The sequence below is a fragment of the Lycium barbarum genome, chromosome 1 (assembly GCF_019175385.1).
Source record: "Lycium barbarum isolate Lr01 chromosome 1, ASM1917538v2, whole genome shotgun sequence".
Taxonomy (NCBI): Eukaryota; Viridiplantae; Streptophyta; class Magnoliopsida; order Solanales; family Solanaceae; genus Lycium; species Lycium barbarum.
Window position 1 is genome coordinate 105644282 of NC_083337.1, and position 12148 is coordinate 105656429.

The 12148-nt window shown below is 34.8% G+C and overlaps 2 protein-coding genes and 1 pseudogene across 4 annotated transcripts; all 3 read left to right on the forward strand.

Annotated features, from left to right (window-relative positions):
• Positions 1-1632: 1632 nt before the first annotated feature.
• LOC132643996 (uncharacterized) lies at positions 1633-10360 on the forward strand. Of its 3 annotated transcripts, XM_060360639.1 has the most exons (6): positions 1639-1929; positions 2505-2577; positions 7190-7515; positions 7612-7853; positions 7961-8021; positions 10115-10360. In XM_060360639.1, exons 3-6 carry the CDS (start codon positions 7212-7214, stop codon positions 10120-10122), a joined length of 615 nt encoding a protein of 204 aa, XP_060216622.1. In that variant the 5' UTR covers positions 1639-1929; positions 2505-2577; positions 7190-7211; the 3' UTR covers positions 10123-10360. The 3 variants fall into 3 exon arrangements, with proteins under 3 accessions (XP_060216534.1, XP_060216622.1, XP_060216575.1); XM_060360551.1 differs by lacking the exon at positions 7961-8021 and having other exon boundaries at positions 1633-1929; XM_060360592.1 differs by lacking the exons at positions 1639-1929; positions 2505-2577; positions 7961-8021 and adding an exon at positions 6240-6873.
• LOC132643876 (uncharacterized) lies at positions 3238-6142 on the forward strand. Its single transcript, XM_060360429.1, has 3 exons — positions 3238-5549; positions 5643-5954; positions 6036-6142. The coding sequence occupies exon 1, from the start codon at positions 3271-3273 to the stop codon at positions 4537-4539; it is 1269 nt and encodes a 422-aa protein (XP_060216412.1). The 5' UTR covers positions 3238-3270; the 3' UTR covers positions 4540-5549; positions 5643-5954; positions 6036-6142.
• On the forward strand, positions 8035-10118 carry LOC132643939 (protein PHLOEM PROTEIN 2-LIKE A10-like; annotated as a pseudogene).
• Positions 10361-12148: the final 1788 nt, after the last annotated feature.

The window sequence follows — 12148 nt, forward strand, 5'->3', positions numbered from 1 at the left end:
GAATTGGCTTAGCTCTATCCTAATTTTCACTAGAGTGGGATTTTCACAAAAAACCAGCAACCCGAGCGGACAATTGGGGCTGAAGCGTTAGGAATGTTGGACGACCGCGAACCAACCCCACCTCATAACGGTTCCAAAAGAAATACTTTGATTTTATACTAAAGGAATGACCGCGTGCTCCGCGAAGTCGCCTTTGGAACAACATGTAACATAAATGCCAAGAGTGGCAGAATTATGATATGCATGCACTGACAGTTAATAATTGCGGGAAAGTAGACACATAAACAGTTCAGGAAAATATACTCATATTATGTTGGAATCCTTATGGTTAGAACCTTTAAGTCCCCAGTAGAGTCGCCATCTGTAACGGTTCACATTTCGCAGGCAGGATTAGCGCTCGGAAAGCTACTTCGAACTCGTTGGTGCTCTTTCGGACTTTGTTTTAAAAGAGTCGCCACCTAATTTTTAGGAAATTAGGAAAACCAATTTGGAAGGTGTTTATTCATACACCGTGAAAAATTATTCGTGATCCAAAGTTCTAGGTAAGGGTTCTGGTGATCCCCTAGAGAAGGTGTTAGGCACCCTAGCATTAAGGATCCGTACTATACGATTGACCTTCGAATTCCAATGTATGAGTATTTGCCTGAATTATTTATTTGGTTTTTATTTCCCGCATTATAAAGTCGGTCATTTTGCATATCATTTTTTGAAATGAATTGAGTATATCCCCTTTACATATATGGTATTTAGACTTGGATTTATAATATCCAGATACAACTAGTTCCTTTTATATATAACGATAGTATTGATTTTGCAAAGATATATAAAAAGTTTATTTATTTAAAGTGTGGGATGAATGGGTTTTGTTCATGCTTGACTCATACATGGTTCGGGTTAATCCGTTTAACACGTTTTCAGAATGTCCTTATCTAAAAATTTTATGTTTACAAATGATTTATATGGATTTCAATTTGTCTATATATATCTATATATATATATATATATATATATATATATATATATATATATATATATATGAGAGGTCCGGCCTTTATAAAAAAACTAACCTCTTTTTGTGTCTTTGAAATTAAACTTTAAGGCCCAATATTTGTATTAAAGAGGTTGTATTTTTACGTGGGCTTGGCCTAAATTTTATTCATTTCTGAAAATTAATTAAGTGCAGGAAAGGGTATTGATTTTTCGTTGGGCCTTAGCCCAAAAAAATTTCGTTTTTCCGCTTACTGGGCTCAGCCCAAAATAGGCATTCTTTTTCTAAAAATTTGTTAAGTGGGGTTTAAGAATGTGGTTTTAATTGGGCCTTAGCCCCAAATTTCTTATTTTCTCGACTTTGCTTGGTCTAGAAATCTTCTATTTGTTTTAGAAAATTGAGTTCTAAAGAAACGTTCTTTTGGTTTAAAACATTCAATTTGGTTTTTCGTTCAAGAAGGTGGTGACAATATTCCATAATCACTACAAAAAATGCTTAAATTGCGGCGGTTTAATAGCGGGGGTCAGATACAACCCCCGCAAATTTCATTAAATAGCGGGGGTTTACATGTCCGACACAAATAAAAGAAAATAGCGGGGGTTTAGAACCTCCACCATCTGGGAAAAAGAATAGCGCGTAATTTTTCCCTCACTTTTTTTTTGGCTCTTTTTTTCTGAAAAATTTTACCCTATCTTTTCCCCCTCTCTCAAAACCCTATGCCTCTCTCACTACTTTTTAGTTCTGCAAATAAGATACAAATTTAGAACTAGACCAAATTAAACAGACTCAACAAAACCATTAGCCTCATTCTAATGAATTTAGAACTTTGAAATAGCCTTTCTCAAACGTGAAATGAAATTGGTCCAAACATGGGTACAAAATTAGTTTTAAATAGAAGTTGGAGTTTCTGAACGAAATTGGTCCAAACATTGATCTCAAAGGTAAATTTTCTACTGCTACTACTTCTACTAATCTATCTATTATCTCAAAGAAAATGGAAAAGGAAAGTGAAGAATTAACTGATGAGAAGCTGAAAGAACAAGTAATTGCAACGGAAGTTAATCAAGAATCTCAAGAGAGCCATTTATAAAGCAACTAAGCCCAAAAAAAATAAAAATAAGAAGAGCTATTTCGTCTTCCTCCTTTTTTTTCTTCTTCTTTAAGAATTCTCTATTTTGGCTTATATTTCAATTTTGAGATCCGGGAAATTGTAATTTTTGTTTGAGATAAGTAAGAGTTAGAAAATTTTCTAGTAATATATGTGTTTTTGGTATTTATTGTAATTGTTAGAATGGTTCATATTGATATCGTGATTTATAAATCGTATTTGCGAAGGCGATTTATATGTTGCATTTTTTAGTATCTTCTGATTTTTGGTATTTCAATATATGGGTTTTCCCCTTTCTTAATGTTTTCATGTGATTATATGTTCAAACACCTATGATTTTTTAAAGATTGACACTTCAATCGCTGATTAATGAATAATATGAGTTCACTAATTTTTTGGGTTTACCAGGTTCTTCTTCATATTTTGATCGTTTTGCAGCGTGTCTTCACTGCTCAGTTTAGGTGATCTACACAGTTATTAGGTGAGTTTTTTTCCCGATTTCCTCTTTATTTTTCCATCTTTTCTGATTATCAGTGCTGAGTTTTAAATTGAAGAATGCTCTTTTCTGTGTTTTGAGTCTTCCATGGAAGATTTAGCTTACTTTCACCTATTTTTTTTTGGCTAATTGGTGATAAATATCTACACCTCTGTTGTGCGTGTTCAGCTGCTTCGCTGTTTTCATGGTTTATTCTTTATTTTAAACTGTTTTAAGCTTTTCAAAGTGTAGTAAGAATGGAACTGCTATCAAACTTGCCTTAGAGGTGTTTGACAAATTGCCTGAAAGAACTTACTTTTCGCTGTGTTAGGACCCTCTTAAATCCAGATTGTTTAACCAAAAATAACTTTGAATAGGATGTTTCAGAAGAGAAAAAGGGACACGGAAAAGAGAAAACTTACATCTATAATCTTCATATTACTATATTCTCCCCCAAAAAACCATGAATTGGAAGGGGAAAAAAATATGCAAAAGAGGGAGGAAGGAAGAAAAAAATACAGAAAACATACCAAAAAGCCATGTTAGATTATGTATGTTCTCTGTTAGAATTAATTATTTTTTCATTTTCTATTATGTTCACTTATGCTAATTGGCAACTCATTTTCTTTCCCATGAATTCTTATAGGTGATATTGCTGCACACTAATCTAATTTTTTAATGGATAAATCTTGAATTGGAATGCCAAGGAACACACCAGAGTATGTGATTGGATTGAATCAATTTCTGAATTTTGCATTTAACAATGCAGCTATAGGAGATAAAATAAAATGTCCATGTCCTAAATGTGGTTCTAGGAAGTGGCACACCAGGAAAATAGTGTTTAATCATTTGATTGACAAGCCGTTCCCTAAAAATTATGTCACTTGGTTTATGCACGGGGAAATGAATGTATTGCATAATTCCAGAAATAGAGAGGTCACTCAAGATGTACCACCCACTGAAAATCCTGTAGAATTATTGATTAATGAAGTATTTGGGGGCTTAAGGCATGAGGGTGTTGATGTAGGTCCGTCACAAGTGGTGGGAGAAGAAGAAATGTTACATGATATGCCTGCTTCAAATAACAAAGATTTGTTTGAGTTGCTTGGAGATGGACGTCAAGAATTGTATGAAGGGTCTAAGTACTCAAAGTTGGAATTTTTATTAAAGCTTTATCATATAAAGTGTTTGTCTGGGTTAAGTGACAAGGGAATGACTATGATAATAGATCTACTCAGAGATGCATTTAAATTTGCAAAGATTCCTAATTCTTTTTATGAGGCCAAGAAAACCATCAAGAAGTTGTGTCTTGATTATGTCAAGATAGATGCTTGTCCAAATGATTGCATGTTGTACAGGGAAGATGATGTTAATGCAGAAACATGCAAGTATTGTCACACTTCTAGATGGAAGCCCGAGAATGAGAGCAATAAAGATCATGCACCTACTACAAGTAAGAAACTAAAGAAGAAAAGGAAAAAGCCTGCAAAAATTTTGCGCTACTTTCCATTAAAACCAAGATTACAAAGATTGTTCATGTGCTCTAAGATTGCTGAGCATATGAGCTGGCATGCGGAGGATGGTAACAAAGATGGAACCATAATACATCCTAGAGATGGTGAGGCATGGAAGAGGTTTGATACAACTTTTCCTGAATTTGCTTCTGATCCTCGAAATGTTCGATTAGGTCTAGCTAGTGATGGTTTCAATCCTTTTGGGACAATGAGTACTAATTATAGCATTTGGCTTGTGGTTTTGGTTCCATATAACCTTCCTCCTTGGTTGTGTATGAAGCAACCAAATTTCATCCTCTCAATGATCATTCCAGGTCCACGTACGGCAGGGAATAACATAGATGTATACCTACAACCCCTTATTAAGGAGTTGAATGAGTTATGGAGGGAAGGTGTGGACACTTTTGATTCATCAAAGGATGAAATGTTTAGAATGCGAACAACTCTTATGTGAACAGTTAGTGATTTTCCTGGACTTGATATCTTATCTGGTTGGAACACACATACTGGCCTTGCATGCCCCTCTTGTAATTTTGACACAGAACCTTGTCGCCTTCGTCATAGTAGAAAGTGGTGTTTTATTGGCCATCGTCGGTTTTTAGGAAGAAACCATAAATTTAGACTGATGAGGGATCGTTTTGATGGGAATGTCGAAGAGAGGACCCCTCCGAAGAAGTTATCAGGGTCAGACATCTTGCAACAAGTGAAAGATATCAGTGTCACATTTGGAAGACAAATAGAATTGAATGGTAAAAGGAAACGAAATGGGAAAGCGAGTGTTGGAGAAGGTGCAACTCAATAATGGAGAAAAAAAAGCATATTCTTCGATCTTCCATATTGGGAGTTTAACTCGTTGCGCCATAATTTGGATGTTATGCATATTGAAAAAAATGTATTTGACAATATTATATACTCTTTGCTAAATGATAAAGAAAAATCAAAGGATCAGGTTAAGGCTCGAAGAGATCTACAAGATATGGGTATAAGGTGTGATCTTTGGCCGGATGAGAATGATGAATGTAGGCTTGGTGCATTTACAATTCCAAAGGAGAAGAAAGTGACCTTTCTCAAGACTTTAAAGAATATCTCAGTGCCGGATGGTTATTCAAGTAATATATCTCGTTGTGTTTATTTGGATCAGAAAAGGATCTTTGGACTAAAAAGTCATGATTGTCACATCCTTATGGAACAATTGTTACCGATTGCAATTCGCAATGTGCTTCCAAACCAGGTTGTTGCAACTTTGGTAGAGCTTTCCTCGTTTTTTAGGCATCTTTGTTTGAAAAGCTTAACCCTCGCAGACCTTGAAAAGCTACAAAATCGAATTGTGGAAACTCTGTGCCATCTAGAGATGTTGTTCCCTCCATGATTTTTTACTATAATGGTTCATCTAACTGTTCATCTCGTGGATGAAGTAATACAAGGTGGCCCGGTGCATTATCGATGGATGTATTTTGTTGAAAGGTAAAATATTTCTTATTCAAAATATTTTAATCGATCTTGTAATAGTATTTCACTATAAATGCTTCTTCTAACACCTTATTATTTTGGTTATAGATTGTTAGGTCATTTAAAGTCCCTTGTAGGGAACAGATCACAACCAGAAGGTTCCATAGCTGAAGGCTACATAGTTGAAGAAGCTCTAACTTTTTGTTCTCGTTATTTTGAGGGAATTGAGTCAAGGTTAAATCGGCCTAAACGTGTAAATGATGAACCAAATTGTAATGAGGCTTATGAAAAGTCATCTATGTTCCCCCAACAAGGTAAACCTGTTGGAGGTTCCACAACAGAACCATTGACTCTTTTGGAGAAAACACAAGCTCATCGATATGTGTTACTTAATTGCGCAACAGTGAAGCCATTTGTTGAGTAAGAAATTTAAATTGATTTTATTTATAAGAAACATTTAGAATAATTGGATTTAAATTGATTCATATAACACCTTTGTAGTGAATTTAGACATCACATCAGAAGAAGTAGAGGCCGAAAACTTTCACCAACAGAGGTAGAGAGGAGAGTTAGTAAAGAATTCCCTGATTGGTTTCCTAAGAGAGTAAGTGAATATTATTAGAATGTTTCCTGATTGGTTTCATAAGTTTTCTTGTATCAATTTTGTATTTCTAACATAAATGTGTTGTCTATTTAGATAATGAATCCGGATATAGCAGACACTATCTCCGATGATATGAAGTTCTTAGCACAAGGTCCGGCACAAGATGCAAGAAGATTCAGTGCTTATAACATTAATGGATTCAAATTTCGAACTTTGTCTAGAGAACAAGGATTAAAAACTCAAAATAGCGGAGTCTTTCTTGTCTCTGACACTTCTTGTGTTGCATCTAGTGCAGATAGATATGCAAGACAAGCAGACCTGCCATATTACGGGAGGTTAGAAGATATTATTGAGCTTAATTACTATGGCCGATTCAGGGTTGTTCTCTTCAAATGTCAGTGGGCTGACACTACTCGAAACAGAGGGTTCAAATCAGATGTTTGGAAGTTTAATTGTGTCAACTTCTCTAAATTGATTCACACTGGTGATCGTGAGGATGACGATCCGTATATTGAAGCATCACAAGCAAATATGGTCTATTATGTTGATGATGAAACTAATAAAGGATGGAGTGTGGCTGTTCATCTAAAGCCAAGAGATTTGTTTGACATGGGAGAGGTTGATGAAGAGGAAATATACGAGAATGAACCATATCGACAACAAGAATTTGGACAATTTTTTGATGTTGATTACGAGAATATCCAAATTGCAATAGAGGAGAATATGACTGAATAGGTATATCATTACTTTTTTAGTTCCCTTCGTCACCTTTTTTTCTCGCTTGATTAGGAAGGTTTCATTAGTGTTTTTTCCACAACTTACTATCTTTTGGTTAAGAAAGTTATCTTTGTTCTTTATGGAATTTTTTAGTTTCTTGTTATTTGGGTTCTGCATAGGATTTAGAAAGTGTTTGACCAGCTGTTATATTGTGGAACTTAATATGTTCAAACATTTCTTGATCTTTCTAATTTACTACTATTTTCAGCAGCTATATTCAATCTTGAAGTTTTGCTGTGGGTCTGCTTACTAACTTCATTGCTTCCTGCTGCAGGATTCATTATTGAATTGTAGATATGCCAAGGTTCAAGCGTTTGCAGAAGAAGCAAAATTCAGTTCAGTCAGTATCCCATCCAGCTCCGATGGATCAGGCCGCACCACAGCCGGCTCAAGCAGTTCACCAAGCATCACAGCCATCTCGATCAGTTCATTCGACATCAAATTTGGCTTCGACAGATCAGGACTCACCACAACCATCTCTGTCAGTTCACTCGACATCACATTTGGCTTCGACAGATCAGGACTCAACACAGCCAGCTCCAACAGTTCAGGCCGCATCCAAAAAGCGTTCTAGGTCGCATTGGATTGTAGACGCAATTGGTAAATACTTTTGACTATCAGTACATATTCAACAATACCTTCTAAGTTGTTGTTCATCTCTCTCGTGGCTTCAACTGATCTCTTTTCTTATTATAGATTCAGAAGAAAATATCAGGAAACTCAGAGTGAAAGTTAATGAAGTGATCAATTTAACGTGTGAAGAACGTATTGTGGTTGATTTTGATTACTTGGATGAACCATTTGGAGATGGACGCGGCCTTCTTTCACGCTTTTGTGGAATTTTGGCGTGTGACTGCTCTTTATTTCCAATCAACTTTGAGAAATGGTTAAGTTTACCTATTTCATACTTCAACCGCGTCTTCGATCAAATTATAAAGGTATAAGCTCTATATTATTACAACTATATCACTGTCTCTTTTTTGGTGAGAAGCACAACTATATCAAATTATAAAGGTATAAGCTAACCAATGTTTTATTCTTGAAGCCCAAGTTCTTCTTTAGGACAACCGAGTCAGTTGCAATGGGACATGTCTATAAATCTATTGGTAAGAAGTGGGCTGCAAATAAAAATAACTTGGTTGTTATTGTATGTTGGTTTATTTTGTGTCCGAAAAAACAGTATCGGCATTCAGATGATCCAATTGTAATATGATGGTCCTTTCCTACTATTTTGTTAGATAAATAAAGATAATTTTACTGTCATGTACCAAAATAAGACCTAATTACCTTTTTTTTAATAGATACTGCTACTAGTAGCAATTTAAGAGAATATATGATAGAGCTATTTTCACCCAATACCCGATACACAATGATTTTGAGGTGTATGGTGTAGTTTGAATTGATTCTTGACCTTAAATTTTGACGAACTACTATGGATTAATAAAGAAAATAGAATCATTTTTATGTTTAAAGATTTGATTTTCAGGTGTTTAAAGATTTGATTTTGAGGTGTTTGGCTACTGACTTATTTTCTGTTTGAATTGATTCTTGGCCTTCAATTTTGATGAATTAATATAGAAAATAGAATCATTGTGTAAAGATTTGAACCTCCTACTGACTGTTCATGGTACTGGAAGAAGATATGCTCAATTAGAGATAAATTTAAATGGAGGAAATGAGACCAAGAAGCATGGTATTGGTATTGGGAGAGGTGGTGTGGAATAAACTCAATATACCATAACCGAGTTTCATTTGCTGGATAGTAGGATATGACAGGATCCTTACAAGATCAAAACTACAAAAAATAGGGGTGTGCCATGATAACAAGTGTGTCATATGTTGAAGCTTTTTGGTTCAGTTGTTTCTTTAGCTGAAATGGTGTCTGATTCTGCTGATACAATTGGGATTTTCTCTATAGACTTACAGAAGTTTATACTGTCAAATTCTGATCAACTTCCTAGAAGTTTGAGGCAAATTTCCAAGGTTCCTAAGTCAGATGAGTTTTCAGAGTCTATTGCTAAGGTCACTAGCGCTTTGACAATTGGAATTCTCAAAGGTTATCATCAAGAAACAGAGAGAATGGACTCTACTTTGTTTGACCAAGTCTTAAATAAGCTCTTTTCTGATGCAGGGTGTGGTTTTGCTTTTGTAATTATGGGAAGTTTTGCAAGGAATTTGGTGTTGGCTTTTTATTCTGTCAAACAAAGTTCAGATTTTGAGTACTATGCTGATGATCTTTTCCAGGATAAGTGCATAGAATTGATTGGACATTGTGTACAAGTATTTGTGAGCACTGCTGTTACTATTTATCTTGACAAAACAATGCATATCAATACCTACAATGAAATATTTTCTGGGTTGACAAATCCCAAGAATGAAGCTAAAATGAGAGAAAGGCTAGTGACCATATGTAATGGTGCAACAGAGACTTTTGTCAAAACTTCTCATCAAATTTTGACAAGTACAGAGATAGATTCATCTGATCTTTCTGTATCTACTGCTTTAACAGTGCCAAGTAATAAGAGGTTTGTTCTTGATTTGACTGGGAGGGTTTTTTTTAGTCTGTTAAATCTTTCATGGAGTTAATGCTGGAAAAGTTGTGCGAGTGTTTGAGAAGATATGTTGAATTTATCAATGAGGCAGTTGTTGACAGGAGTGTTGAAGCATATAGATATTTGAGTGGCAAGTCCTCTGTTGTTGTTAGATTATGCCTTAGTTTGTGTGTAGACGTGTTGAATGGTCCTTGGATTTTGGTTCTGACTTAAGTTTATGAGTATGACTACAATATTTCAAAAAAAAAAAAAGTGTACGAAAATGTTGTTTTAAGATCCATATATGACTTCCTTCCTTTATTTTCACATGGTTCATTACAAATTTTGTTGTACGAAATTAAATCACAAATCCTTGCCCTAAATCATATTGGGCACTCTTTTTTATCTTTCCAAATATTAATGCTGGTGTTATATTCTAGTACTAGCTATGTGAATTCGTTTTTACACTCTGTTGATGTATTTTGTATACTTTTGGTTGGTGTATATACTCATGGATTAATACGTTGTTTAATTGTCATTCAATGAGTTGATAAGATATTATATAAGATTGTAAGTGAGCAGTTGGATTTCCAAATTAAACTTGAATAAAGAGTTGTGGTGTTATCAGGATAGTAGCTAACTCTATTTCTATGCTTTTCATTATGCAGCCAAGTGATGCGGCGAGTGGATCCCTTTCGCCCATGGACGCAAGAAGATCATGCGGTGATAGTAATCCTAGTGACAACCGTTGATTTCATTGTATTGTTTGGTAGGAACAGATGTTAGAATGCTGGAATGAATGTACTGTGTTTAAATTTAGTTTTTGAGTGATCTGATAATGCTACTTAAATTTTTAGTTTCAAAAACTAATGGTACTTTATGATAACATTTGTGATTTTACGATATGTTATCGATGTCTCTTAAAGTTATAACATTTTTTTGCTTTGATTATGATTTCTAGCTTAATTAGTGATTTTGTAATCGATAATATATAAAAAACAAAATCAATGAATTGTTGGGGGATATGAGACTGCCAGGACCTTTAAATATAAGCTAATTTAAATATATATATATATATATATATATATATATATATATATATATATATATATATATATATATATATTGCGGAGGTTCTAAACCGCCGCAATCTGTCATTGAGAATTATTTTTAAAAGATTAAATTTTAAATTTACGGGGGTCAACTGCCATAAAATAACCGCCGCAAATTAGTTCTGGCGGTCAGCAAAAAACCGCCGCTAATTGATTGCGACAGCTGTTATTGTGGGGGTTTTGCCAACTGCCGCAACAACACATTGCGGGGGTTTCAAACCGCCGCAAACCTTAAAAATAACCCCCGCAATTTAAGCGTTTTTTTTGTAGTGAATGACGCAACCCCCTTTTATCCTCTTTATTGATTAATTTACTTAGCCACTTTTACTTTCAAAAAATCGTTTATACTAAGTTAGGGTTTGAAAATCATGTGGGGACCTAAAGTCGAACTAAACGGCGTAAGCACCGTTGTCCTAAGATGACTAGTTCGTAATCATAATGATTCCAATAATATACATGAGTTTTACAATTTTACAAATATTGGCTACAATCAGTTACATATAACAGAAAATGCATAAGTAAAGAGAAGACTAGGGGCATACCACGCCGCTAGTTGGCCATTTTCACCGATGACTGGGCCTTCTTTGCTTCTTTAACAATATTAGCTTCCATTTCTTTTCCTGAACTCACTAATCTTTGAAAGAACTTTTCCTATTGGGAAAGGCCCAATAGGGTGGCTGGACTCAGCCTAAGTGGCCATGCAGTGAAGAAGAAAATAAATAAATAGGACCCAATTTGTTTATATTTATTGAACTTATCACATATATAACTATACAAGCGCGTATATATATACATATAATTCATTTACAAGACCTGCGGTTATTATATTCATATCTCGCTACTAGGATTTTTATTGGTAGGGATTTGGGTAGTAAAAGGGAAAGTCACCATCATCCATGTTCCTAATGCCGCACAAGATCCACGAGGCTTCGTGAACCTCCGGCATAGCAGGACACCAAGGGAAGGCTGGAGAACAAACCCAAGTCACTAACTTAACTTCCTAACCAATACAGCCAGAGGAGAAGGAATGATAACACTGGATTTCACACTTGCACATAAGGATAGCATAGATTGACATATGTAGACACAGGGTAACCATCAGCTAAATAGAGATAGTGGGCATAGTATGAATGGAAGCAGTAACCAAAATACATAGTCATGGATGAACAAAAACCACTACAATATGTATATATATAAGGTAGATAGAAGCAAGCAGACATGGTTTAAATAGAAGGCCAACTAAGAACACTTAGACATAACATAGACAAGGTCAGGTTATAAGCATGTAGACATGGTTTAGATAAAAGTTAACTAAGGACACTCAGGCCTCATTTGTTTTCATTAAAATTAAGACGTCTGAATCTGAATGCACATCTGAATGATTAAGATGTTGTCTCTAGGTCTGAACACTGAATGATTAAGACTGTTTGTTTTTCAATATCTGAATGTGCATAATGTATTTATTTAAACATAATAAATATACAATTCAAATTAAAAAGTAACTAAATAGGAGTAAATAAATATAAATTTAATAAAAAAATATTATTTGATAAAAAAAATGAAACATTTATGTTCACTAGTGATGGCGGA